Here is a 26,422-nt window from a genome sequence, read left to right as displayed (position 1 = left end):
CTGCAACCACTTTGAAAACCAGTTTGACATGTCCTCAAAAAGTTAAAACACAATTGTTCTATGACCCAGCAATTCCCCTCCCGAGTATATGCTTAAGAAAACTGAAGACATACATCTACACAGAATCTTGTACATGAATGCTCATAGTATGCTACTATTATGTATTCTACTTCACAGTACCCAAAGTGGATACAACCTAATTGTGCAAGTGATGGAAAACATAAGCAAAATGTAGTATAACCATATAATGGAATATTATTCAACCATAAAAAGAACGAGATATTGGTACATACTACAACTTGGATGAACTTTGAAAACACTATGCTAAGTGAAAGAAACTGGACACACAAGGCCACATATTGCATAATCCCATTGATATGAAATATCCAGAATACACAAATCCATAGAGACAGAAAGTAGACTAGTGACTGCAAGGGGATGAGGAGAAAAGAACAGAGAGTGACTGCTGAAGGGTATAAGATTTCCCTTTAGCATCACTGCTTCCCCCACAGTGGTGACAGTTACATGACCTTGTTAATAAGCTAAAAACCAATGGACTGTAAATTTTATTTATGTTTATTTTTAGAGTCTGAGGTCTCGCTATATTGCCCAGGCTGATCTTGAACTCCTGCCTCAAGCCATTCTCCACCTAAGCCTCCCCAGTTGCTGGGATTACAGGCATAAGCCACCATACCCGGTTCTGATTATACACTTTAAAATGGTAAATTTTATCGTATGATATGTATATCTCAACTAAAAAAAAAAAGAAGAGGGAGGTCTGTACTGAGATGATATATATGCTGATATATAAGATATACTAAGTGGATGAAATACATTAAGTGAAAAAAGGTACAGAATAGTGTGTACAACATCCTATTATATTCTTTTAAAAATGTACACACATATATATATATACTGCAGGCATAAAACCTCTGAAAAGACATATGGGAAACCAGTAACATTATTTCTAAAGGGAAGGAACCTGTGGTGCCTGGAAATAGGGTGGTCTGGAAGGGAGATCTAACTTTTCAACACTTTTTATACGTTTTGAATTTTGTATAGAGTACAACATTTCCCTTTTCCTCCAATTTAAAGAAAAAAGGAATACTCTGATGCTTCAGTTTTATTTTAAGTGATCATCTGTATTTTTTTCTGTAATAAAATTAAAAGATATCCACCCATTTTGTCAGATTTATCTTTAGCAATTTAAGTATTAAAATCACAGTTTTTGCCTCAGTGCTTAATAATGCTATATTCATTATATTTCAGATGTTTAGCTTTCTCACGGAGAAAAAGAAACACAGGCATAAACCTATATACTATCCACCTGCTAGTCCTGCAAGGTGATTTTAATAAAGCGTTACTGATACCTGAACAATTTCTATGATGTTGGCAGACAGATATCAACAAGAGTGATTATAAAGTAGCTAGCCTTATAAGTCAAGAGTTATGATCTTTGATCCACTGCTCAATCCATTTCAAGATCTGATCTACATTATTTTCTAGCTCTTCTGGTTTATTGCTGGGCAGCTGATGCACGATTTCTTCCTTGTAGGATTCTGTGGCTTCTTCATAAATAACTTGAAAAATCTCACATTGAATATTGTCTGTTAGTTTCTTCTCATTATAACCCCTAGAAGGCAGGGAGGTTAAGCAAACAAAGAGAAAAGTAAGTGGCATCAATTGGAGTTTTAGAAACATACCAGAAACTGAACACTTTCAAATACATAAAAAATTATAGAAAGACACTTATCATGGTCTCTTCACCTAGAGAGGAAAGAATGATACCTGTTTATACTATAAAGTTTATTGACACTAGGGTTAACTAAGGATCACGAGCCCAACATTTAGATTTGTCTGAATTTTTCCCCCCACAATTTGTCAACTATTCAATAAATTCCCAATGAATTTTTAGCAGAACTCCCATAACTTGATAATAAAAAGATGTGCAACCCAATTAAAACCTGAGCAAAGGTTCTGAGTATTTCTCCAAGGAAGATACACAGCTGTCTAATAAGCACATGAAAAGATGTTCAGCATCTCTAGCGATCAAGGAAATGCAAATCAAAATTACAATTCACATGGATGACTACAACCAAAATATGAACAATAACAGATGTTGGTGAGGATGTGGAGAAATTAGAACTCTCATACACAGATAGTATGAATATGACATGATGCAGCCACTAAGGAAAACAATTTGGCAGTTATTCAAAGGTTCAAATAAAAAGTTTCCATATTACCCAGCAATTCAATTCCTAGATATATAAACAAGAGAAATAAACACATGATGTGCACACAAAAACATGTGCAAAAATGTTTATAGATACAATATTCATAACAGCCAAAAAGTAGAAACAACCCAAATGTCCACAACCTGATAAATGTATTTTAAAAATGATATGTCCATATAAGGGAATAGTATTTGGCAATAAAAAGGAATGAAGTACTGGTACATGCTACAACACAAATGAACCTTGAAAACATACTAATTGAAAGAAGACAGACATAAAAGTCCATATCCTGTATGATTTCATTTATATGAAATGTCTAGTATAGACAAATCCATAAAGATAGAAAGTAGATGATTGGTTGCCTAGGGCTGGGGAACTGAGGGTTAAGTGGGGAGTGACTACTACTGGGTATGGGGTTTCTTTCGGGGTGACAAAAAATTTCTAAAATTGGTTGTGGTAATGATTGTACAACTTTTTGATATACAAAAAAACAATTGAACAACTGATATATACACCTACTATGTATAGATAAAACTGGGAAAAAAAACCTGAATTATGTACTTTAAATGGTTGAATGTAAATTAAATCTCAATAAGGTAGATTATTTTTGTTTTTTGGTTGCTGTTTTTGAGACAGAGTCTTGTTTTGTCAAGCAAGCTGCAGTGCAGTGGTGCAGTCATGGCTCACTGCAGCCTCAACCTCCCAAGCTCAAGCATTCCTCCCATCTCAGCCTCCAAGGTAGCTGGGACCACAGGTGCATGCCACCACACTTGGGTAAATTTTTTATTTTTTTGTAGAGACCTGGGCCTTGCTATGTTGCCCAGGCTGGTCTCAAACTCCGGGGCTCAAGCAATCATCTTGCCTCAGCCTCTCAAATTGCTGGGATTACAGGTGTGAGATGTGAGCCATCCTGCTTCCCCCCGACCACTCAACCATGCCCAGCCTAAAGCTGTTACTTTTTTATAACCTTTTCAATAGTTTAAAATACTAACTAGCTCTCTCATAGTTTTTTTCATACTTTAGTCATACCCTTGGCTATATATGTAAAACAGTAACTTTTTAATCAAAATTTTAATTTGTCTTGATTGAAAAAAGGCATATGTACCACATATATGTATCATATAGTCTCTATTACTTCTGTGCCCCAAAACTTTTCATGGCTTTTCACTGCCTTAAGAAAGTAAGTTTTGGGCCGGGCGCGGTGGCTCACGCCTGTAATCCCAGCACTTTGGGAGGCCGAGGCGGGTGGATCACGAGGTCAAGAGATCAAGACCATCCTGGTCAACACAGTGAAACCGTCTCTACTAAAAATACAAAAAATTAGCTGGGCATGGTGGCACGTGCCTGTAATCCCAGCTACTCAGGAGGCTGAGGCAGGAGAATTGCCTGAACCCAGGAGGCGGAGGTTGCGGTGAGCCGAGATCGCGCCATTGCACCCCAGCCTGGGAAACACGAGCGACCCTCCCTCTCAAAAAAAAAAAAAAAAAAAAAAAAAAGAAAGTAAGTTTTAGGTCTAGCCCCAATTTAACTTCTTCTATACATGTATTTGCTACCATACTATTCTGTGCAGGGATTTTACAAGTATCCCAAATAATAGTGGTTAGTCAGAGTTGATTCTAATCAGTAAAAACCATAAATTCTGTCTCTGACCTTAAGCAAAATTCTGGAGCTTTCCTTTCTGAGATTGCGCTCTAATTTCTCTAGAATCCCCATATTCCCACGGCTTTGATCAAAAGACAGTGAGGAAAAAAGACTTCCCTAAAAGTTTCTCTTTACTCGTTCTTCTGCATTAAATCTGATGCTCCATTTGTGGGTTTAACTCAGGTATCTGGTAAAGATTGTGACATACTGGTTTATTTTGTTAGTTTTTCATAAGCTTTCCCATTACTGATGTGGGGATAAATTGTGGAAGTACAGTCAGTAAGCAGAGTATGTTAGGGATTTGGCTGTTTTCCTAGTAAGGGTTTTTACATCAAAGAAAAAGCATGTCTAAATAGGGTTTCTACACAGTACATTTTGCTCAATCAGATTTGTCAGTTGAGATATTAATTTACTCAGAAAGTACTGCCCATATTTTAAAGTAGTCATATTTTCAAATAAAACCCTTTATTAGCTGGGTGCTGTGACTCACACCTGTAACCCCAGGACTTTGGGAGGCTGAGGTGGGCAGATCGCTTGAGCCCAGGAGTTTGAGACCAGTCTGGGCAACATGGTGAGACCTCATCTCTACAAAAAATACAAAAATTAGCCAGGCATGGTGGCATGTGACTGTGGCCTCAGTCAGGAGGCTGAGGCATGAGACTTGCTTGAACCAGGGAGGTGGAGGTTGCAGTGAGCCGAGATCGCACCACTGCCTTCCAGCCAGGTTGATGGAGGAAGACTTTGTCTCAAAAAAAAAAAAAACCAAAACCAAAACCAAAAACCCTTTATCATGGTACTACTGGCCAATTTCAGGAATCTGAATAAAAGTTGATATTATGCTTTAAGAATCTGATGTTTTTCCTTTCTTACCTTGTTTCAAGTCTTTCGTACAATACATTGGTATCTGTTCTCAGCACAAAAACTATATGAAACCAGCGTTCAGGGAAGAAATCACAACCATGGTAATCAACAATAACTCCACCTTCTCTCATTTGGTTATCTAACTCATCAACTACCTGTAAGAAAAGTTGAAAAAAATGCTTCTTAAGAAAACTGAAGTCAACTTTCCTATTAAATTCAACAAATGCATACTTTGTGAAAGTCATACTTACTCTGTCTTCATCTAAAATGGGACAATCATACTCTTCATCATAGCCATCATATAATTGTTCTAAAAGAGATTTAGAATTGCTTATTAAAATAGTATTTTCTAAGTAACTTCAAGTAATTTTCAACCATGTCTAGACTTTAGAAAAGGAAATGTATTATCAACTATTCTTTTAAATACTAACAAATGTCACATAGACACCAAATATAAAGGAGCCATACTGACTGATAAATTAGAATTTTGTCTAGAGAGCAACTTGAATAGCAGTGTATTTGAAACTGCTTTAAATATCAAAACTGAAACCAACTAAAAAGAATGAATAGCCAACTTCAGAATTTGTGGGGCTATTAGTAGAAGTGGACTACATTGTTTTTGTTGAACTACAGATTGGTGGGAAGAGGAAACACCTGAACGGATACAAACACACTCAAATACATTAAAAACAGATTAATTTATCAAAAGCAGTAATAGGCTAGGCATGGTGGCTTTGCGCTTGTAATCCCAGCATTTTGGAAGTCCGAGGTAGGAGGATCGCTTGAGCCCAGGAGTTCAAGACCAGCCTGGGAAACATGTTGAGACCCTGTCTCTACAGGAAAAAAAAAAAAAAAAAAAATTAGCCAGGCATGGTGGTGCACACCTGTAGTCACAGTTACTTGGGAGGCTGAGGTGGGAGGATTGCGTCAGTCTGGGAGGTGGAGGTTACAGTGAGCTGAGATCATACCACTGTACTCCAGGCTAGGTGACAGAGTAAGACCCTGTCTCAGAAAAGAAAGAAAAAGTAGTAACCCATTCTTGATTCCAGAAATGAACCCTCTGTCACTGAGCTCACATCCTCATGGGGATTGAGAAGGGTCAGGACCCAGATGCTCCTGAATGGTATCTTTACTTCTAGATTTCCAGCATCCCAAACTGCCATTCCTCTTAAGAGTTAAATAGTCTTATTTCAGAAGGCAAAACAAAAATAATGTACAAAGTTACAAAGGAGGCAAATTTAAATTTAACATAAGAACTTTCCAACAAATCACAGCTGGCTTTCAAAAGTTTTCTTTCAGGAGGTAAAACATACCATCTAACCCTTACCCCCAGCTGCTAGGAGGTATTAATCTAAGGTAGGCTTAGATCATCCATTAGCCATCTCTGAGAGCATGTTACATAGCAGTCTTCCCACCTCTTTCCCCTTAATATTTTGGTATGGGTTGAAATGAGGTTAAAATGAACCTAAGTTCTGAAGGGACACAGGAGTAGTCTGATGGTCACTAGGGGGCACTGAGGCAGCTGTAACTCCTTGTCTTGCTTGGAGGGTCTGTGGACTGATTCTGGGTACATAAACCACCTTTCTACCACCGTAGTGTGGCCTCTGCCTCCTCAGGCCATTCCTCACCTACCAGAAACTCTCTGAATCTAAAAAATTAAACTGTCTTGGTGTAAAGAAAACTGGATAACAATTTAGAAAACAATCTAAATCCTTTATAACACAAACTCCAGATGGATTTATAAAGGAATGATTCATTTGAATTTGTTGAGTGGCAGAAATAAAAAGACTGATCCAGTCATTTAAAATGTTGACTCTCTCTTCCTTGAGAAATAATTAAACTCTAAGAAAAGTAATGGAATGGGAAAAATGACAAAGCATTGAAATGTAGATAATATAAAGACCTTCAAACCAAAATAACAATAAATTGCTCAATAAACAAGAATTCACACAAGATGGAAAAGTGGAAAAAAAGTAAACACACATGAAAAAATATTGAACTTTTCCAGCTATTAAAGAGATGCAAATTAAAATGAGTCTGTATTTATGCCAGTTATATGTTCAATCCATTTAGTGATTTACTCTACCATTTAATGTCTAATTGGACAAAACTAGAAAATAATAAAAAATGTTGAACAATAAGGAAATAGTTAAAGCTTGGTTTACCAATTTTATAAAATATCATGTAATTAAACACAAGTAAATAAGTATTAGAGTTATAGTATTACAGTTAACATAGTGTAACAATACTATGTAATATAGACTAGGCAGCAACATGATAAATGCTCACATATACAAGGGTAAAACATAAAAAGCAGAATTCAAAGTTGTCTGTACTAGGGACAAAGATTAGAAGAAAAACAAAGATGAAAATGGTAGGATTAGAGTATTTTTCCATATACTATTTTTACAATATTGTATTTTTTTTAACAGTACCACAAAATCTAAGAATACAGCTGATTCTGTGCTATGCAGTAATCTTGAATAGGTAAACATGGAGATCCCTTCATACTTTAAATCTTTGACTTTTAAAAGATGTCTTTGGCCGGGCATGGTGGCTCACGCTTGTAATCCGAGCACTTTGGGAGGCCAAGGCAGGTGGATCTCCCGAGGTCAGGAGTTGGAGACCAGCCTGGCCAACATGGTGAAACCCCCCCTCTACTAAAATACAAAAATTAGCCCAGTATTGTGGTGGGTGCCTATAATCCCAGCTATTCAGGAGGCTGAGGTTGCTGTGAGCTGAGATCATGCTACTGCACTCCAGCCAGAGTGACAGGGCAAGAGTCCGTCTTAAAAAAATAGTAAAGGATGACTTGAACCAACATATGCTGTCTAAAATAGATGTGTCAACTTTTAGGATTAAAGTCTTTATTTTTATATGGATAGGGTCTCATTCTGTTGCCCAGTCTGGGGTGCAGTGGCACAATCACAGCATTAGCCTCGACCTCCTGGGCTCAAGTGACCCTCCCATCTCAGCCTCCCAAGTAGCTCGGACCACTACTCGGCGTGTGCCACCACAGCTGGTTAATTTTTTTGTTCTTTGTAGAGGTCAATTTTTGTATTTTTTGTAGAGATGAGGTCTCCTTATGTTGCCCAGGCTGGTCTTGAACGCCTGGGTTCAAGCAATCCTTCTGCCTCGGCCTCCCAAAGTGTTAAGATTATAGGTGTGAGCCACCATGCCCAGACAGTATTAAAGTCTTTATACTAATGCTGAAGTGCAGAATTTCTTAAATCATGTTAATATATTTTTATTTTTACTTTTTTTTTTTTTTTTTTAAGACAGTCTCCCTCTGTCGCCCAGGCTGGAGTGCAGTGGTGCCATCTTGGCTCACCACAACCTCCCCCTCCTGGACTCAAGCAATTCTCCTGCTTCGGCCTCAGCCTCCCGAGTAGCTGGAATTACAGGCACATGCCACCATGCCCGACTAATTTTTGTACTTTTAATAGAGACGGGGTTTCACCATGGTGGCCAGGCTGGTTTCAAACTTTGGACCTCAAGTGATCTACCTGCCTCGGCCTCCCAAAGTGCTGGGATTACAGGTGCGAGCCACCACACCCAGCCATGTTAATCTGTTTTAATAAAATAGTGTAATCCAAGCTTTTATTATTTTTGAGACAGGGGTTCACTTTGTCACCCAGTCTGGAGTGCAGTGGCGCAGTTTCAGCTCACTCCAGCCTCAGCCTCCTGGGTTGAAGTTATCTTCCTGCCTGAGCCCCACCAAGTATCTGGGACTATAGATGTGTCCCACCATGTCTGGCTAATTTTTGTATTTTTTGTAGAGACAGGGTCTCACCATGTTGCCCAGGCTGGTCTCGAACTCCTGAGCTCAAGTGATCTGCCTGCCCTGGCCTCCCAAAGTGCTGGGACAACAAGCATGTGCCATTGTGCTCAGCTGTAATCCAAACTTGTCAACACTCACTCACACAAAACAAACAATTAAATTTTTAAAAAGAGAAAGAAAATAAATCAATAAAAGTATTAAAAACAAACAAAAAAAAAAACAAATAAAAATATAAACACTAATTCCCAAAAACATTCACCAAACACCACATACCAGTGACCTAAGGGATAATGAGGACCTAATTGATAAAGTGAACAAGAAGACAAACAATCCTTCCTTCAGAGTTTAAAATAATGTGGGAGAAGACAGACAAGTCACCTGGAAATTATAATATTTTAATGTTATAGTTCATGGTGATATGGGAGCAAGAAGTATGGACAACTAACATAAACTTGGGATATTAAGAGAGGCTTCCTGGAGGAAGTGACGTCTAAGCAGAGACTTGCAGTAGTTAGATACATTTAAAAAAAACACTAGGGAAGACTCTTCTAAATAGAGAAAACAAGATAGTCAAAGGTATAGACTAGGAAGGGGCAGGCCATTTCAAAGGAGTTAAAGTCAGAACAATGAGAAAATAAGTGGTAAGGGGTCAGGTAAACTGAGGCTACTTTAGAAAGTTTCAACTGGAAGCCAAATTTATACTTGTCTATACATAGGATCTTAAGCAAAGATCAGTTTGATTTGATTAAAGGACCAAGAGATTAGAAAATTAAATCAACTTTCTAAACAAAGCTTTGTGACTTATTTTTTTTTAATTCCAGGTACAGCTATATTACTTGCAGAAAAAAAAATCAACTGTGGGGCTAGAGTTAAATGGCATGACCCTGGCTCACTGCAACCTCTCCCTTCCGGGTTCAAGTGATTCTCCTGCCCCAGGCCCCTGAGTAGCTGGGATTACAGATGCCTGCCACCACACCTGGCTAATTTTTATATGTTTAGTAGAAACAAGGTTTTACCATGTTGGCCAGTCTGGTCTGGAACTCCTAACCTCAGGTGATCCACCCACCTTGGCCTCCCAAAGTGCTGAGATTACAGGCATGAGCCACTGAGCCAGGCTCCACCTTCCCACCCCCAATTTTTTTTAAAGCTCATTCTTACCTTAAAAAACCTTCCCAGCTACTGCTATTTGTCAAACTGTATAATCATGATGTTATGTTTACCTGCCATCCTAGAACTTATATACACTCAAGTGAAAGCTGTTCTTTAATTGTATTGGGATGCTATTTTGACACTGCTGCCAACACTTGAAATATTTTCATATTTCTTCTTTTGGAAACATATTCACCACATTTACCTCAACTCAACAAGAAGCTGATAACTCTAAACCAATTAGAACAAGAAATTAACTGGTTTAGAATGATTGGGTGCCTTTAAAATACCTGTCTTTTTATGTGGAGAGAAAAGGGCAATTAATTCTGCATAGTGAAGTTAGAGAGCCAAAGATGACACTGGCATTGGGCCTCTAAGGAGTTGTAAGGAAGACAAGGGAACCTATAAAGAGAACAGCATGCATAAAGACTCAAGGTGGAAAATTCCTAGTGTTTGAGAATAATAGGGTATGATGAGTACACTGAAGGGGACATAGGGGAGAGAATGGCTGCTGGTAAACCGTGGCCATTTTATTAAAAATTTCCTGTATTTCCTTAAGGAGGATGGACTATGTTCATAAAAAGTTCAAATCATGTCATTCTCCTTCCTCGCTTTTAAGGAAACATAGTGTAGATGAGGAAGGAAAGAGATAGGTCAAACAGGAGATTCTAGGTAGGATTCTAGGCACAGCACCAGTGGTCTTGATGGAATAGGGGTACAGTAGGGATGTGTCAGAGAAACCATAAAGATTTAAAGGCCAAGTGGATCTGTGTGGAGAGAATGAATGTGTATTTACATGTCTGGGAGGTAGAAATCAGAGGAGTGGGCAAGTACAGTCAAGGATGCCTTCAGAGCATGTGCTTTAAACATACTCATTTAGAGCTGTAAACATCTGGGAACTATTCAGATGGTTATGTCTAATAGGTGTCTAGAAATTGGGCTGTTTTAATTATAAATTTAAGAGTCATCAGCACAAAGGAGTGACTAGTCCTGAGTGAGTGAGATTACTAGTAGGAGGGGCAGAATTACAAGATGGCTGCAATGAAATCATGGGGGAAACAGGTAGAAGGGAAAGAACCAGTTGCAAAGATGGGGAGAGAGCAGTGTCAGAGAGGCCAACAGAAGAATTAGTTTCCAAGACTTCCAGTGGGAGTTGATAAGGGGAGAGGAAAAATGGGATTCAGAAAATAGAACAGGGAACAGCATTTTTTCTTTCTGTAAAGGGCCAGATAATAAATACCTTACACTTTACAGGCTAGTCTTTAGCTCAGAAGTCATACAAAAACAACAGTAGCTTGCCAACCCCTGGGTTAGAGATATTTCAAGATTCTAAGTGTTGAAGGCTAAGCTATGCTTTACAATTTCTATTGGAAATGGATCCAATGTCAATATATTACTTTGTCTAGACCTATGGGTATCCTGCATTTAGGAACAGAGGCCAAAGACGGAAAAACTGGTGCCAGGAAAATTAAGGATGCTAGTAAGAGTATACTTACATGATTGCGTATAGGATAGGATATCAAGTGAGCAGGCATCTTCAGACTGTGAGAATAGTAATAAGAAAAGCATTCTTATGGGCTGAGCACAGTGGCTCATACCTGTAATCCCAGCACTTTGGGAGGCTGAGGCAGGCAAATCACAAGGTCAGAAGTTAGAAACCAGACCGACTAACATGGTGAAAACCCATCTCTACTAAAAATACAAAAATTAGCCGGGCTTGGTGGTGCATGCCCGTAATCCCAGCTACTCAGGAGGCTGACGCAGGAGAATCACTTGAACCCAGAAGGTAGAGGCTGCAGTGAGCCAAGATCTCACCACTGCACTCCAGCCTGGGCAACAGACTCTGTCTCAAAAAACAAATAAATAAAAGAGAAGCATTTTTATATTCATACCACAGTAAGACTGTTTTGTTTTGTTTTTTAATTGAGACAGAGTCTCCTTCTGTTGCCCAGGCTAGAGTACAGTGGCATGATCTTGGCTCACTATAACCACTGCCTCTCAGGTTCAAACGATTCTCCTGTCTCAGCTTCCCGAGTAGCTGGGATTACAGGCGCCCGCAGCAATGCCCAACTGATTTTTTTTTTGAGACTGTGTCTCACTCTGTTTTGCTCAGGCTGGAATGCAGTGACATGATCTCGGCTGACTGCAGCCTCTTTCTCCTGGGTTCAAGTGATTCTCCTGTCTCAGCCTCCTAAGCAGCTGAGATTACAGTCGCCCACCATCATACCCGGCTGATTTTTTGTATTTTTAGTAGAGATGGGGTTTCACTATGTTGGCCGGGGTTTGGTATTGAACTCCTGACCTTAGGTGATCCACCTGCCTCAGCTTCCCAAAATGCTGGGATTACAGGAATGAGCCACCACATCGGGCCAAAGTGCTGGAATTTATAGGCATGAGCCACCATGCCCAGCCAGTTTTCTTAAACTTAATTCCCCACCTAATCTTTTTTGGCCTTGGTTTCAAGAGTAAAGATAACCTCTCTCAACTACTACTGCACTTCCACACGATCACTAGGATGATACTAAACTTTTAGAAATATGTTTAAAATTAGGGTTTTCTTAAAGCCTTCTTTTTTTCTGACTTTTGTGAACATCAGAATAAGTCTCATTTGTTTACAGCAAGGTTTCTCAACCTTATTACGAATGACATTTTGAGTCTGGTAATTGTTATTAGGGGAGATGGGGGACTGTCCTGTGAACTGTAGGATCTTTAGTAGAATCCCTGGCCACTAATCACTAGATGTTAGTAGTAAATCTGGCCATCACCTCCCCCTCCACACAACCAAAAACATCTTCACACATATACCCTCGAAGGGCAGAAATCACCTAGTTGAAAACACTGCATTATAGATGATTGCCTGGTTTCCCTTAAAATACATCACAACTTGAAATAAAAATGAGGTTGGATGCCTCAGAATATCTCCAGATATATTCAAACAGGATCTGGGTTAAAAAATCTGGCATGTTAAACCTTACAAAGTACCTCATCAGGCCTGGCGCAATGGCTAACACCTATAATCCCAGCACTTTTGGGAGGCCAAGGTGGGAGAATCACTTGAGCCTGGGAACAGGAGACCAGCCTAGGTAACACAGTGAGGACTTGTCTATAGTCCCAGCTATTGGGGAAGCTGAGGTAGGAGGATCATTTGAGTCTGGGAGGCTGAGGTTGCAGTGAGGGAAAACTGTGCCACTGTACTCCAGCTGGGGCCACAGAGCAAGACCCTGTCTCAAAAACAAACCAAGAAAAAACAATGAAAAAAACCCCACAAAGTACCTTCATCAAACCCCAGGTCAAGTCAGATCAGAAATGCTTTATCTGGCGTTACAGAAGGGAGGAAAAAACACTTTTCCTTTAACACTTAGATCCTATTTCATGAAATAATCTCACTAATAAAGAACAAAGAGGATGGTTGGGACTATACACAACTGACTAAAATGGTGTTTGAGTACCCCAGGTACAGTGGCTCATGTCTGTAATCCGAGCACGTTGGGAGGCTAAGGCAGAAGGATCACTTGAGCCCAGGAATAAACCAGCCTGGGCAACAAAGCCAGACCCTATCTCAAAAAAAAAAAAAAAAAAAAAAAACAACTTTAAATTAGCCAGACAGGGTGGTGTGTGCCTGGAGTCCCAGCTACCAGGGAGGCTGAGACAGGATGATCACTTAAGCCCAGGAGTTCAAGGATGCAATGAGCTATCATCAGGCCACCACACTCTAGCATGGGCAACAGAGCAAGACTCTTGTCTCAACCAAATGAAATGGTGTGAGTACAGGTAGGAGAGGACCCAAAGAAGAGGAAGACAAGTGCCTCATACTGGATTGTCCTTGGTCTGGTGTTATCATTGCTCTCAATGCTATTATTATTTTAGAAATGTTAAATTGAGTGAAAGTTAACATTGGTATGCATGAATGAAATCGACTATTTTGTGACTCAGAAAGGTGGCATTCAATAGTGAGGAACAAAACCAGATTTCATATAGATCTATAAGATGGAAAGGCCAGGTGCAGTAGCTCACACCTGTAATCCTAGCACTTTGGGAGGCCGAGGTTAAGTGGATCACTTGAGGCCAGGAGTTCAAAACCAGCCTGGACAACATGGTGAAAGCCCATATCTACTAAACATACAAAAATTAGCAAGATGTGGTGGTACACGCCTGTAATTCCAGCTACTCCAGAGGCTGAGGTATAATAGCTTGAACCTGGGACATGGCGGCTGCAGTGAGCTGAGATTGTGCCACTGCACTCCACCCAGGCAAAAGGACAAGATTCTATCTCAAGAAATAAAATAAAATGGAAAATGAGTAGCTATATGAAAGCAAACAAAGATCTAAGTTTTAGAAACTACAACCTTGAGAAATTGATGTTCTTTTGGACAAAAAAAAATTTAAAAATCAAAAAAATATAGACTGCCAGGCGTGGTGGCTCACGCCTGTAATCCCAGCACTTTGGGAGGCTGAGGCAGGCAGATCACGAGGTCAGGAGTTCGAGACCAGCCTGCCCAACGTGGTGAAACCCCGCATCTACTAAAAATACAAAAATTAGCTGGGCGTGGTAGCACATGCCTGGAAGCTCAGCTACTCAGGGCTGAGACAAGAGAACTGCTTGAACCTGGGGGGGTGGAGGTTGCAGTGAGCCAAGATTGCACCACTGCACTCCAGCCTGGGTGACAGAGTGAGTCTCCAGCTCAAAAATATATAAAATAATATATAAATCACACTGCCACGTGTGTACCTATGCAACAATCTTGCATGTTCTTCACATGTACCCCAAAACCTAAAATGCAATAAAATAAATGGAAAAAAAAAAATATATATATATATACATATATATATATATATATATATATATATATATACATAAACTATAACCTAATTATCAGACCTGGATTAAAAGTCAACATGATACTGACTTATAGTATCAGGAATATGAAGAACAAAGATGCTCAAAACATGCAAAAAGAGACACTGATAATTTTTTAAGTGGAGACATACTGGGAGACACTAAGGTTTCTTAGTATAACCAAAGGGACAGAAAAATGGGACCTAGGAAGTCTGGTGATTGAGAAAGATAATCAAAGCAGGTAAGAATTCACTATGAATAAAAATCCTGACCAAGTGGTCTCTCCAAAGAGGAGTCATGGTTATACTTCAGCAATCTGAGAGAATGGATCACAAGAGTGACATACACACTAGAGAGCCTACTATGATCTATATATCTGAGGACACTTGAGGTAACACGCTAATGGTAATAACAGAATGAAGTACTACAAGTTGCTGCAACTGTCAACTGTCACTCCTCTTGGTGACAACAGGGAGAAAACTGCTTTTAAAAACATAATTGCCAAAGCACCAACAATCAAGTTAATGAATGACAACTTTATTTTTCTTACATTTTTAAGGCTGAACCTTCATTTAAATTGAAAAATATGGTAATTGTATTTACTCATTAAATATTATTAAAGTTTTCTAAAACACAACTTGAAAACATCCAGCATGCATGTTTAATATCAGTACAATAAATTCAAGACCAAGTACACAAGTTACATGCAGCAAGGCTAGATTACAAATTATCATAGTCGTCGTCATCATCATCATCATCATCATCTTCATGTTTTCTTTTCAATGCATTTGATGATTCATTGGCAGTATTTTGTGATGACACCATATTAGTGGTAATAAGAATGTTTTTGGACCCAATTAATGATGGATTAATGAGAACATTCTGAACTGCTGAAGTTGCAGGAATTGAAGCTTTTACAGCTGGAGACTGTGATGTAGGCATCTGTACTGTAAACCTTTGTCCCGTGAGGGACATGGGAGTCCCCACTTTAGTTGAGACAGACATGGTCTGTGGGGTTGGTGTGCCTAGTGTGGGAGTACTTGGTCTGCTAGTAACTGAACCAACACTTAACCGCGGGACTGTTATTCTTCCTGCAGAAGTTGATGCCTTTTTCTGTAAAGATTTCAGCCTATAGTTTGGAGCTGTTAAGCAATACCTATCAGGTGGCAACCTAGGACCTGAATATGGCTTGATTAATGGCAAAGGCGTTTGATTTCTTTGCCTTGCAATATCTAATAAAAAATCTCTTGGGGGAGGAGAAGTAAAAGACTGGTCAGCGCGGCACTGGATTGCCAATCGCACATCATCTGCATCAACAGTAGCTTTCTTAGCATGGCTTGAATAAATTTTTGCATCATCTAGAATTGTGGTCACATATCGGAATGCAAACTCCAACATCTGATTTATAACTCTTGGCTCATATTCTGTAATCCCCATATCCTTCAGGATTTGTGCCATCATCTGTGCATCTTTCGGCATGCTCTTGGGAGAAGCCATCTTGCCAGACTCCATGATATCCGATGATCAGACTTTAGATCATTTGAAAAAAATATGTACATTAGATCAATCTGAAATAGTTACTTTAGTAGCAACTGTCAGGAACTTAAAAATTTTTAAATCTCATGTTAAACTGTAAAAAAATTTTTTTTAAAAATCAAACTATGTTTTCTTAATTTTAATGAGGCATACTTTAAGTCCCTTAAATTTATTGAGTTCCTACCATGTTCAAATCATTGTTGACTATAAAAATATGAAGACACAAATAAGGGAGAAATAAAAGATTAGAGGAAAACAAGGTAAAATAAATAACATCTATCATCTTAGAATACATGCAGTTGCATGCAAATCTCAAACTAATCTAAGATACCATAGCATAGTCATGTCCTACGCCCGAACTCAAAATAATCTTTTTCCAGGGAGACCAATATACTCACTGTGCTCATATACATGTTTAGCAGTACCAAACCTTTGTTTGCTCAACTTAAAAACATTCTCCTTATTCACATTCTACCTATCCTAAATCCAGTCTCTTCATAGGAGCCTTCCCAACTATTCACAAGAATTGCAGCCATTTTGAAGACAGAAGGGAAAATGGTCAAAATAACCAGGACATAGCATTAGACACTTACTATTTCTGTGGATTACCTAAGAGCATATATTCTTTAATGGCAAGCTGTTTTTCGTACCCTCTGACAATACCCAGCACTAACACTCCACTATCAGACTTTAAAAAAAAAAAAAAAAAAAAAAGCAAATCTAATATCAAAGTGTCCCTTACCTTCTCGAGCTAAATCACCCACATTAATGTATTTCAGTCCTGATTTTGATGCAAGTTCTTTGCCTAGTGTGGTTTTTCCAACCCCTGGTGTACCTGCAAGATAAGCCACAGAAAAATACTGTTTGTGAAATACTGCTCATCACACTGCAGCCCACCTTCTGCCCTTTTTTTTTGAGACAGAGTCTCCCCTGGTCTCTGCCCTTCTTAAGGTTCTTGATGAATGAAATGAAAAATCTTCTAATTAGCAATCATATGTAAATTTTTTTTTGAGATGGAGTTTCCTTCTTGTCACCCAGGCTGGAATGCAGTGGCGCAATCTCAACTCACTGCAACCTCCACCTCCCAGATTCAAGTGATTCTCCTGCCTCAGTCTCCTGAGCGGCTGGAATTACAGGCATCTGCCACCACACCCAGCTAATTTTTGCATTTTAGAGACGAGGTTTCCCCATATTGGCCAGGCTGGTCTCAAACTCCTGACCTCAGGTGATCCGCCCACCTCAGCCTCCCCAAGTGCAGGAATTACAGGCATGAGCCACCTCAATATGTACTATGATCTAATAAAAATTTTCCAAAGCTAACTGAATGTCAAAATATTACCCAGTGTATTGATCCTTCAAGGGTGAGGCTCAGCAGATTCTGACGCAGATTCAAACTGCCTGCTACTACCATGGAACTGCTCAGAATAAAATTAACCACCTCAAATCAATTACAGTTATTTACTTTTTTTTTTTTTAAAGACAAGATATCTTTTTGTTGCTAAGGTGGAGTGCAGTGGCACTTGGCTCACTGCAGCCTTGACCTCCTGGGCTCAAGCAATCCTCCCATCTCAGCATGTCCAGCAGATGAGGCCATAGGTATGTACCACCATGCCCTGGTTAATTTTTGTAGATGGGGTTTGGCTATGTTGCCCAGGCTGAGCTCAAGCAATCTGCCCACCTCCCTCTCCCAAAGTGCTGGGATTACAGGCATGAGCCACCCACGCGGCCTATTTGCTTTAATTTAAAAAGATTAAGAAACTGTTCATAGCCAGGTATGGTGGCTCATGCCTGTAATCCCAGCAATTTGGGAGGCCAAGGCAGGGGGATTGCTTAAGCTCAGGAGTTCGAGACCAGCCCGGGCAACATAATGAGACTCTGTCCCAGAACAAAAACAAAAACTGTTCATGTTAAAATGTAAGCAGTCTTACCCCTTGCACCCTTCCCTAGAGACAACCACTGTGAACCAGTTTCCCATACAGGTATATCTCCCCAGAGAAACCCTATATATGTGGCATATGAATGTACATGTATGTACATACTCTTTGTATATACATACATAAATACAACATATATTCCCTTTTACATAAATGACAATACTGTATACTATATACTATACATTGCTTACCTTCCCCTTTTGATACCTATTATAATTACATTTCAAGATCAAATTTGTAATTTTCAGCTATTCAGGTTTAACATCCCTGAAATTAAACTTGAGCATAAAGATAACAGGGATAATCCAGTTCCCATACGCAGAATAACAGTTACCTCAAGTCCACTATTAATTCACCAAGTCTGAACGCTGGACTCAACATGTTTTCAATAAAATGCTCACTTTAGAGTTTTGACAATGACACAATATTAATAACCAAAGCGCTATGTTTGATCCATGCAAAAAGATGTTGTAATATCTTCCACTTAAGAAATCTTAAGCCGGGCGCGGTGGCTCAAGCCTGTAATCCCAGCACTTTGGGAGGCCAAGGCGGGTGGATCACGAGGTCAAGAGATCGAAACCATCCTGGTCAACATGGTGAAACCCCGTCTCTACTAAAAATACACAACATTAGCTGGGCATGGTGGCACGTGCCTGTAATCCCAGCTACTCAGGAGGTTGAGGCAGGAGAATTGCCTGAACCCAGGAGGCGGAGGTTGTGGTGAGCCAGGATCGCGCCATTGCACTCCAGCCTGGGTAACAAGAGCGAAACTCCATCTCAAAAAAAAAAAAAAAAAAAAAGAAATCTTAAATGTTAAACATTATTTGTGGCGTAGTTAATCGGCACCTCTCAGAAACAGACATGTCTTGTGCGCTGCCAACCATCTTATGTTTAGATGAACGCTGTAACTTTACTGCTTTATTTCCACCCAGTCTTAATTTTTCGGTACGTTCCAATAAAATATACATGCATTAGATTTTTCCACGAATGGTCTACAATAAACACTTTCAGGACTAAAATATTCGATGAAGTCGTTACGCAGCATTTTAGTTCCTTCACTGATAACACGCACCCTGAGTATGGCTTCCAAGACCCACTCCTACTCGAGAAACGACCCGAAATGCTCACTAGATGCCTCTCCTTTAAGGTGTTGGGGGGAACCTCTGATGCAACTCAACAAAGGCATACAGTAATTTAGTCACACCACAAACATCTGAACTCATTTCCCGAAATCTGATCTGAGGAGTTTATCACAAGCAAAGAAAAAATAAAATACGGCCCAGGGAGGCCTAAGGAGTAAGGCATCCACCATTAATGGCTCTACTGGGAACCAGATATGGCCTTACATTATTTCGCTAAAAATCCCAAAGCCAAACCTGCCAAGGAATCAACAACCCATTTTACACACAAAATACCAGATTCAGAAAGACTAAGCCGACTGGCAAGCAGGAGAGCTGGATCTGCCGACCTCTCTTCTCCTCCCCCGGAAGTCTCGGGCCACCGGAATTAACGTTCCGTGTCCCCTCCCCCGCCTCCTGCGAAGCCAAGCCCGCGAGGGTCGGCCCCGGGGCGCTACAGCCGCCTCGCGGCCCTCGGGAGGCCTCCAAACAGGACACCGAGCGGGCCCCGAGGCCCAGAGCACGCCGCAAACCTCGCCTGCCCCCGCCCAGCCCCTCCCGGGATGCCTCCAAACAGAACACTGAGCGGCGTCCGAGGCCCAGAGTACTCCATAAACCTCGCCTGCCCCCGTCCAGCCCCTCCCAGCTTCCCGCCCTGACCGGTGAGCAGGATGTTCGGAAGCAACATGGTCCTCGCTGCGACTGCTCCGATCACCTCACTCAAGCGCCCTTTGCACTACGGGGAGGAGCCGGAAGGGGCGGGCGGCAGCAAGAACGCACGGGCCCCAAGGACCTCGAGGCCCACCGCGGCGCCCCCGGCCTGCCCCGGCGGCCCAGCTGCGGCCCACTAGTTACCTAACTTTCCCTAACACGTTTCCATCGCAAAGTTGGAGGGTGGGCATAACTCGCCTCGGTGCTTTGGGTCAGGCAGTGCTCTGGATGCCTAAGTCACACACTCCGGCGGGCCCCGCCCTTCGGTTGCGTCGCGGATGCGCCGACCAGTTTGAAAGGTCCCCGGGAGGCCGTACCTCAGAGAGGCCCGGATAGGGCCAGGTGCCTGGCTGCCCTTTCACCTGGGTTAGACCCTGGGCGCCTCCGCTCTTCGCCAAAAAAGGAATGCAGCTCCGGGAATGTAAGGCCGCCGCGGCTGCCGCTATAATATCTATATGTCTTAGAGACGCGAGTCTATCTCTGCCTTCAAGCTTTCTTGGGCTCTCGTCGCTCCTCCTCCCGACCCGCCCATCCCATCTGGGGATGAGAAGATTGAGGGTGCAGAGCCCAGTCCTGCAGCGGGGATTTGCGAGCTCAACCCGGCACCCTACTGATTACAGGATTACGTTGGACATATTTTTGAGCTTAGTATTCCCTGTTCACTGTGTGGGGTGGCGGTGGGTCGGCTAGGAATAGTCTTGAAGGTCTACCTCTGACATCTCATTTCAGGAACCTGGCATCTTCAGGGACAGTTACCTGCTTTTTAAAGGAGGTAATTAATTTTGTTTTCAAAGAGTGAATAGAGTGCTGACCGTGACAACAGTCTGCATCTTTTATTTCGAGCTGCAAACTATATTTACTCAAATGTTTTGTTTTGTTTTGTTTTTACCAACTGTGTACCTTTTGAAACGTCAAAGTCTTTAATCGTGAACGATTTGGGACGAAAGGCCAACAATTTGTTTTCTAGTATGTAGGGGTGTTTATAGGCTGTGTGTGCCTCCAAACTGTAAAATAGTACAGTATAGTGTCCAGTGTATAAGTTTGTAGGCATTAAAATTTTCTTCTGGCTAACTTAAAATTGTTGAATTCACTAGTTTGCATAAACGTTTAAGAATTTGAAAACACAGTTGAAAAACAGTGTTACTAAGAAATTTTCTAATAAACATGATCAAATGAAAACAGTTTTACAGTAAGATTTAAATTCTTTGTCCACAGAAAGTGAATTCATTGTATTTTACTTTTTGGGAAATGTTGGAACTGAAGAACTGCAACTGTAATTTGAAATAAGGAAAACTTTAATTTTCAGTATAGAAACTGCTCAAATAGAATTGCCTGATTTTAATGACAAAAGGTAAGTACACAGTTTGTGAATTTTTTTTTCTGTTTTTCTTGAATACGTCATTGAGTTCATGTGAAAAATTCCGTTTGTAACAGCACAAATAGATTATTGATCCAGTTATAGTCATTAAAAGTAAAATTATTTTAGAATTTTGATTTCTTGTATCACTTAAATTGACTGTTCTTTTTCACTAATTATTGAGCCTTTATTGTGTTGTTGATTATATCAGTATACATTTATTACTATAATTCTGTATTTACAGTTTTTCTTCATTTGAGGGCTTCTTTTTTTTTCCCCTAGGTGAATTAGAGTTTAATGTATTACAGGTCCTATACTACGGATGGGAACTATTACAGTTTATAATGTCAAAAACTTTTCTTAGACCAAAGGTATCTTCCACAAAGGTATGATACACTAGAATGGCCGTGAAATAATTGCCTTAAAATAACTATAAATTTTTATATACATTCTTAATAACTTATTACTGCTATCAAAGTAATAGAGCCCAGTATGTATTGTAATTAGAGGTTTAAGCAAGTCTGGTAATAAGTTGTGAAACAAGTGTTCTCTAAAAGCACAACCTTAATTTTGAAGGCTTACAACCTTAATTTTGGCTGTTTACAGTCCCAGTCACAAAGAAAACACTGAAAACATTTGAATGAAAGAACATAGAAGAAAGAAATATGAGTGGTAGTTGGTGTTACAGCTTAATCAAAAGCCCTGCTTCTTAGAAGTAATGGGATTCAGTGTGTCAGTTCTCAGCAAGATAGGGGTTAAGGTGGGATGGGGATCAGTTTGCAGGGTAGCTATTTCCCTAAGTGGTGGCTCTAAATTTTATTTGATGTTAAGTAAATTACCTAACTTTTATGTTTATCTTTCTCTTTTTTTCAGTATATGGGAGTCCACATTTATGTAAGAAATGAAACTATAAAATGTATAAATAATTTCCAAATCAGAACTGCTATCAAAAGGTTTACTATCACAAAAGATATTTTTATACACTCAAAAACATAGAAGGGGCCAAAATTATAGTACCAGTCACAATTTTTTGATGAGGATGAAGTGAATCAGGCAGCTATGACTGAAATTTTTCCCAGTGGTCATCCTTTTTTAATCCACTGCCAATAATATTCCTAACTCTCTGTCTTAAAAGAAGAGTGAAGTGTGACTTAGCATTCATAAAGTATTCATAAGCCCCACATTGTCTCCCCTAAGCTTACTTTCAGCTCCAACTTCTGGTTCATTTTCTCCAAGAGAGGAACATTGTTTAATGAATAGCTCACAAATATAGCTGAATATTCTTGAAGGAAAATATAATTTTTTGTTGTTAGGCAGTAGATTCTACAACCAGATCTTAAGCTGTATTTTTCTGGATTTATATTAAGAGTATTAAAAATCTATTAAAATTTTCTAATTTCTGATTATTTGTAATTGTTAGCTAATAATTTCTAATTATTAGCAAAACTTTTTTTTTTTCTGAGACAGGGTCTCACTCTGTTGCCCAGGCTAGGGTGCAGTGGGATGATCATGGTTCACTGAAACCTTATCCTCTTGGGCTTAAGTGATTCTCCCACCTTAGCCTCCCAAGTAGCTGGGAATATAGGCGTACACCACCATGCCTGGCTAATTTTTTATTTTTTGTAGAGTTGGGGGTCTCCCTATGTTATGCTAGCTGTTCTCAAACTCCTGGGCTCAAGCTATCCTACTGCCACTGCCTCTGTGTCTGAAAGTGCTGGAATTATAGGCGTGAGTCACCACAGCCAACTGTTCCTAGGCATTTCTGAATGACATGGAAAGCCTGCCTCGATTATAAAAACATTAGTTGCTTCATGCACTGAAGAAAAAAGTGTAATCCTGTCTTAATTACAGATTGCAACTTTAGGATCCTTGGCCTGTACCTTCATTAAGTCTTAAAGCTGATACGGATTATTTGGATGTATGAAATTGTTCTTAGTTTATGAACGTATTAACCTGGTCAAGGCAGGTTAATACGTTCGCAATCTCTTCTTACTGCTGTTTCTGTTAAAATAATATCATTTAATCCTTTATTTTGTTTTGCTTTTTTTAATAGGTAATTTAATATTTATGTTTCGGTCCTACAGAGAGCTAAAAAAAATCATTCTAGTCTTTATGATGGGAAGATTACAATTAATAAAAATAAGTTTGTGTTCTTTACTCCTTTATGTGGCATTTATCATTATGGTCAAGTAGACAAGTATTCACTTATACTTACTGTAAAGTAGAAAAACAACTATTACAGAGAGAGACAGTTTTATTTAAAAAGAATTAATTTATAAGATTTTTAGGCCGGGTGTAGTGGCTCATACCTATAATCCCAGCTCTTTGGGAGGCTGAGGTGGGAAAACTGCTTGAGCCCAAGAGTTGTTTGAGACCAGCGTGGGCAACATGGCTAAACGCCATCTCTACAAAAAATGCAGAAAAATTAGTTGGGCATGGTGGTGCGTGCCTATAATCCCAGTTACTCAGGAGGCTGGGGTGGGAGGATTGCTTGAGCTGAGATTGTACCACTGTGCTGGTACAATCTCAGTCTGAGTGACAAAGCGAGAACCCCGTCTCAAAAAAAATTTTTTTTTTAGATTTTAAAGGTTATAAATTTATGAATATGTTGTTTCCAGAGTAGTTTAGTTATATAGGAAGTAGATGGGAAAAATGTGATTATATTTACCTGATTTCTTCTTTTCCAGGTAACAGACTGGGTTGACCCATCATTCGATGATTTGCTAGAGTGTAGAGACATCTCTACTATTACTACCACATCATTAGGTGTGAACAACTCAAGTCATAGAAGAAAAAATGGGCCTTCTACATTAGAAAGTAGCATATTTCCAGCTAGAAAAAGAGGAAATCTATCTTCGTTAGAACAGATTTATGGTTTAGAAAATTCAAAAGAATATCTGTCTGAAAATGAACCATGGGTGGATAAATATAAACCAGAAACTCAGGTACTAAAAAGCATGCAGACATATGTACATAATTTAATTTCAGGATGCATAGGGTGGATAGGAAGCAGAAGGATGTACATTTTCAGATTTTTTTACTCATAAGAATCTAAGTGTTAGAAAAAATTCTGGATTGTTTTAGTTTTCAAGGCTCAGACTTACCTCAATACTTTTTCTAAAGTTGTATCATTGGTTCTTTTAGATTTAATTTAATCCTAACATAGAATTGATCTTTTTTTAAATTTTTGTACTAAATGTAATACTACTCTACTGTCTTCTCAAATGTATTTCTGGATTTTAAAAAATGTTATAATTACAGACTTGCCAAAATTATCATACAGAGTATCAACTTAAGAATAGAATTTTTCTAAAATAATATAAAAATTCAGATCAGAAGGACCATTTCATTATATAGATTGTTACTGATTTGTTACTTTTTGTTAATAATGCTTAGGTTAATATGTACTGATGTAACAAAAAATCTTCAGTTAAAATGTTTTGTTTTAAATTTGAAATTTTTGTTGTAGCATGAACTTGCAGTGCATAAAAAGAAAATTGAAGAAGTTGAAACCTGGTTAAAAGCTCAAGTCTTAGAAAGGCAACCAAAACAGGTAATTAAGAAATGTGTTTTAAAACATTTAACATCAAATATTTTTCTGACTTACAGTGTGGTGTTAGAAGTTGAAGTTTTATGATGATTTTGTTCTAAATAAGTCTAGATCTCCTCCAGTAGAAAGCTCCCTGGTGAGGCGTGGTGACTCATGCCTGTAATCCCAGCACTTTGGGGGAAGCCAAGGCAGGAGGATCACTTGAGCCCAGGAGTTTTAGAGCAGCCTGAGCAACACAGGGGGAGACTCTGTCTCCATAGCTAATTAACTGGGCACTGTGGTGCCTAGCTACTTGGGAGGCTGAGGTGAGAAGATAACTTGAGCCCAGGAAGTGGAAGCTGTGGTGAGCTGTGATCACACTGGTATACTCTAGCCTGGACAACAGAGCAAGACCGTTAAAAGAAAAACGGAAAAAGAAAGCTTCCTGACTACTACTTCCAACTTCACTAAAAGACTCAGAGACTTTGAGTTTTCCCCTTTATTTGTAACTCTTTTTCTGTATGTCTTATTATTAGCATAAAAAATCAGTAAACCAATTAGGATGCTAATGTATTTAGCACATCAAATTATCTCAGGCTAAGGAAAGCAGGCAAATTACACATTTGTTTCTATACTAAATATAGCCCAAAACAGTCATTATTTATTTTAGACTGTTGTTTTTTGTTTCACTTCCTTACTGCACAATTACCCTGAACCCCCAAGGTAGCATATCTTTCCTTCCATCAATCTCTTTTTAGATTTTTTATTTTGAGATTTTTTTAAGCATAGAGGAAAAGAGAATAATACAAGTACTCATGTATACAGAATATACTCATTGTTTCTCCATTAGGTTTTTTTTTTTTTTTTTTGGAGACGGAGTTTCACTCATGTTACCCAGGCTGGAGTGCAATGGCGTGATCTCGGCTCACCGCAACCTCCACCTCCTGGGTTCAGGCAATTCTCCTGCCTCAGCCTCCTGAGTAGCTGGGATTACAGGCACGCACCACCATGCCCAGCTAATTTTTTGTATTTTTAGTAGAGACGGGGTCCCACCATGTTGACCAGGATGGTCTTGATCTCTTGACCTCGTGATCCCCCCGCCTCGGCCTCCCAAAGTGCTGGGATTACAGGCTTGAGCCACCGCGCCCCCGGCCCTCTTCATTAGGTATTTTAAAGTAAGTTGTAAACAATGTGACATTTCAGTTAGACTTTTGGATACCTCCATATGTCTCTGTTTTTTTAGAAAAAACATGATTTTCCTAATTAATTATACATACCATTATTCTCTCTAACAAAATTAACCAGGATGCCCTAATGCTATCTAATGATCAATTTATATTCATGTTTCTACAGTTGTCCCCAAAATGTCTTTTGTAGCTGGTTTGTTTCAAACAGGATCTAATCAAGGAGCACACGTTCAATTTGGTTGTTACATCCCTTAGGCCTTTTCTTTTTCTGAATCTAGTAATAGTTTACTTAATGCTTTCTTTTTCTCCAAGACATTGACTTATGAAGGGGATCAGGCCAGTTGACTTGTAGAAGTCTCACACTCTGGATTTGTTAGGTTGTTTCTTTCTAATGAAGATTAACTTGTTTTATCCTGCATTTCCTATAATCTGTAGTCTCAGCTACTCAGAGAGCTGGCTTGAGCCCAGGAGTTCAAGGCTGCAGTGAGTAGCTGGGACTACAAGCATGTGCCACCACATCTGGCTAATTTTTTTTTTTTTTTTTTTT

General features: G+C 39.5%; 3 protein-coding genes and 1 long non-coding RNA gene across 13 annotated transcripts in view; 2 read left to right on the top strand and 2 right to left on the bottom strand.

Moving 5' to 3' along the window:
• Positions 1-1,115: 1,115 nt before the first annotated feature.
• Positions 1,116-19,838, bottom strand: AK6 (adenylate kinase 6). Of its 2 annotated transcripts, XM_032279086.1 has the most exons (5): positions 19,752-19,838; positions 16,782-16,874; positions 4,988-5,046; positions 4,746-4,891; positions 1,116-1,633 (listed from the first exon to the last, which is right to left on the bottom strand). In XM_032279086.1, the coding sequence occupies exons 1-5, from the start codon at positions 19,777-19,779 to the stop codon at positions 1,441-1,443; spliced, it is 519 nt and encodes a 172-aa protein (XP_032134977.1). In that variant the 5' UTR covers positions 19,780-19,838; the 3' UTR covers positions 1,116-1,440. The 2 variants fall into 2 exon arrangements, with proteins under 2 accessions (XP_032134977.1, XP_032134987.1); XM_032279096.1 differs by lacking the exon at positions 16,782-16,874 and having other exon boundaries at positions 19,752-19,820.
• Positions 15,027-20,031, bottom strand: TAF9 (TATA-box binding protein associated factor 9). Of its 2 annotated transcripts, none has more exons than XM_032279075.1 (3): positions 19,947-20,031; positions 16,782-16,874; positions 15,027-16,032 (listed from the first exon to the last, which is right to left on the bottom strand). In XM_032279075.1, the coding sequence occupies exon 3, from the start codon at positions 16,013-16,015 to the stop codon at positions 15,224-15,226; it is 792 nt and encodes a 263-aa protein (XP_032134966.1). In that variant the 5' UTR covers positions 16,016-16,032; positions 16,782-16,874; positions 19,947-20,031; the 3' UTR covers positions 15,027-15,223. The 2 variants fall into 2 exon arrangements, with proteins under 2 accessions (XP_032134966.1, XP_032134963.1); XM_032279072.1 differs by lacking the exon at positions 19,947-20,031 and adding an exon at positions 19,752-19,838.
• A 63-nt stretch (positions 20,032-20,094) lies between these two features.
• Positions 20,095-26,422, top strand: part of RAD17 (RAD17 checkpoint clamp loader component) — a 44,239-nt gene continuing 37,911 nt past the window's right edge. For 2 of the 8 annotated variants that reach the window (XM_032278988.1, XM_032279034.1), the window contains exons 1-5: positions 20,097-20,574; positions 21,018-21,153; positions 21,442-21,545; positions 23,847-24,104; positions 24,629-24,712. In XM_032278988.1, coding sequence (XP_032134879.1) covers positions 21,144-21,153; positions 21,442-21,545; positions 23,847-24,104; positions 24,629-24,712 — 456 coding nt within the window. In that variant the 5' untranslated portion in view covers positions 20,097-20,574; positions 21,018-21,143. Of the gene's footprint in view, positions 21,154-21,441; positions 21,546-23,846; positions 24,105-24,628; positions 24,713-26,422 lie in introns of those variants that run through there. The other 6 variants (XM_032279006.1, XM_032279024.1, XM_032279017.1 and 3 more) reach the window with 6 other exon arrangements.
• Positions 24,727-25,928, top strand: LOC116552381. The gene is made up of 2 exons (XR_004269358.1): positions 24,727-25,538; positions 25,854-25,928. It is a non-coding gene; the product is annotated as an uncharacterized LOC116552381 (long non-coding RNA).

Source organism: Sapajus apella, unplaced genomic scaffold, assembly GCF_009761245.1.
Source record: "Sapajus apella isolate SASKATOON/1434 unplaced genomic scaffold, GSC_monkey_1.0 scaffold1, whole genome shotgun sequence".
NCBI lineage: Eukaryota > Metazoa > Chordata > Mammalia > Primates > Cebidae > Sapajus > Sapajus apella.
This window is presented reverse-complemented; position numbering and strand designations above follow the sequence as displayed.